General features: G+C 37.2%; 1 protein-coding gene across 1 annotated transcript; it reads left to right on the plus strand.

Moving 5' to 3' along the window:
- The first annotated feature begins 33 nt into the window (after positions 1 to 33).
- Positions 34 to 1012, plus strand: LOC105557879 (serine protease gd-like). Its single transcript, XM_012005264.1, has 2 exons — positions 34 to 350; positions 464 to 1012. Exons 1-2 carry the CDS (start codon positions 48 to 50, stop codon positions 731 to 733), a joined length of 573 nt encoding a protein of 190 aa, XP_011860654.1. The 5' UTR covers positions 34 to 47; the 3' UTR covers positions 734 to 1012.
- The last annotated feature ends 616 nt before the right edge of the window (positions 1013 to 1628 follow it).

The raw sequence follows: 1628 nt of genomic DNA on the forward strand, positions 1-1628 counted from the left end.
ACTTTTTTGACAACACTACACTACACTCCAGTATGTTAGAAGTGATAATGGGGCGATTTAACTTGGACGAATTGGGCGGAAATGGATCTGCCAATCGGAAAGTCGCAAGCTACGTGGTTCATCCCGATTATGCGCACTATTTACAAGCTACTTCCGATCTCGCGGTTTTGACCCTCAAGAATGTCGTCGAGTTCAATCCTCTTATCAAGCCTATTTGTCTATGGTCCGGTTTAACTCAACTTGAAAACGTCATTAGTAGGACGGGATACGTTGTAGGATGGGGTGAAGATGCATTGAATCATCGTGATGTCAACGAGCAACGAATGGCGAGGGCGACGATAGTGAGTCACGTAAGTAGTTAATTGTTATTATAAAAGTGCTATTTATTATATCTGTGACAAATGTAATTGTCAGCGTCATTGCAGACCTCGAGTTAAAGACAAATTTGTTTGGCAAATTGCAGGAGACCTGTCTCTGGACTGATGCTAGATACTTTAGGTTCGTGTCGGATAACACCTTTTGCGCTGGCAAGTTAGACAGATTTAGTCCTTGTAACGGTGACAGTGGAAACGGGCTGATACTTTTGAATAATATCACGGGCAGTTATGAGTTGCGTGGCGTTGTTTCGCGAGCTGTAATAGGTGAAACTACGTATTGCGATCCACAAAAATACGTCGTTTATGTTGATATGGCCAAATACATACCCTGGATTCAACGATATATTTCGACGTAACGTTCGACTTCCGTCGCAAAATGCAATACATGCTAATCGATAAATTTTATTATGTAATGCTTAGTCGACGACGTTGTACTTATGTACAGTTACACGCGAGGATTAAACAGTCCAGAATTCTGATTTTGGTTATTCATGCCTCTTGTAATGTGTCTCCAATCTGGATACGAAACAGAAGAAATAAGCTGCCACACATATAACTATCTGTTATATTGGACTTCTTAATAATGAAGAATATGAATCATAACACATGTTACAATATGTTTATCGATATATGTATAATACATATTCGATACTTTTTGAAAATCAAGAAAATATTTTAAATTACATGTATTAATAAATTGTAACCTTTTAAACCTTTTAAACCTTTTCGTAAAATATGTGACTCGTTTATTTCTTAATTCTTGTTGTTCGTACACTATGCATCACTGATGCCTTCACATATGAATATAGGCACATAAAATATATGTACATTTCCCATGTATGTATACGTAAAATGTATAACTGTGTTGATGCGTGCACAAATTCGCGTGGGAAGGCAGGAACGTTGAAAATGGTTTCGGAATGGCCACCAAGTAAAATATTCCTCAGAGAAAAAGATTTTGAACGCAACCCTAACTCTAAATGCACGTTTCTGAACTCAAAAAGTTTTGCCACCATTCTGTCCATCACTGTACGTGGTAATAAGATGAGAGAAAAGCATAGTACTTATATGCAGTTCGCTGGTGGGTTTAACGCTGCTTTCGGAATCATATCGTATCCGATCGTCAAATACACAATTCATTCTATCAGCAAACATACATATGATAAAAAAATTGCAGAACTACAGTCGTTATTATTGCTACTATTGTAATAATTGCACATTGTTCCAGCTTATAAGTTTTCTAAAAATTTT

Source organism: Vollenhovia emeryi, unplaced genomic scaffold (genome assembly GCF_000949405.1).
Source record: "Vollenhovia emeryi isolate VEMERY1.0 unplaced genomic scaffold, V.emery_V1.0 DF947660.1, whole genome shotgun sequence".
Taxonomy (NCBI): domain Eukaryota; kingdom Metazoa; phylum Arthropoda; class Insecta; order Hymenoptera; family Formicidae; genus Vollenhovia; species Vollenhovia emeryi.

Coding starts and splice junctions, on each gene's coding strand:
- LOC105557879 (XM_012005264.1), top strand. CDS start 48: ATGGGGCGATTTAACTTGGACGAATTGGGCGGAAATGGATCTGCCAAT. Junction 351..463: donor GGGCGACGATAGTGAGTCAC/GTAAGTAGTTAA, acceptor GGCAAATTGCAG/GAGACCTGTCTCTGGACTGA.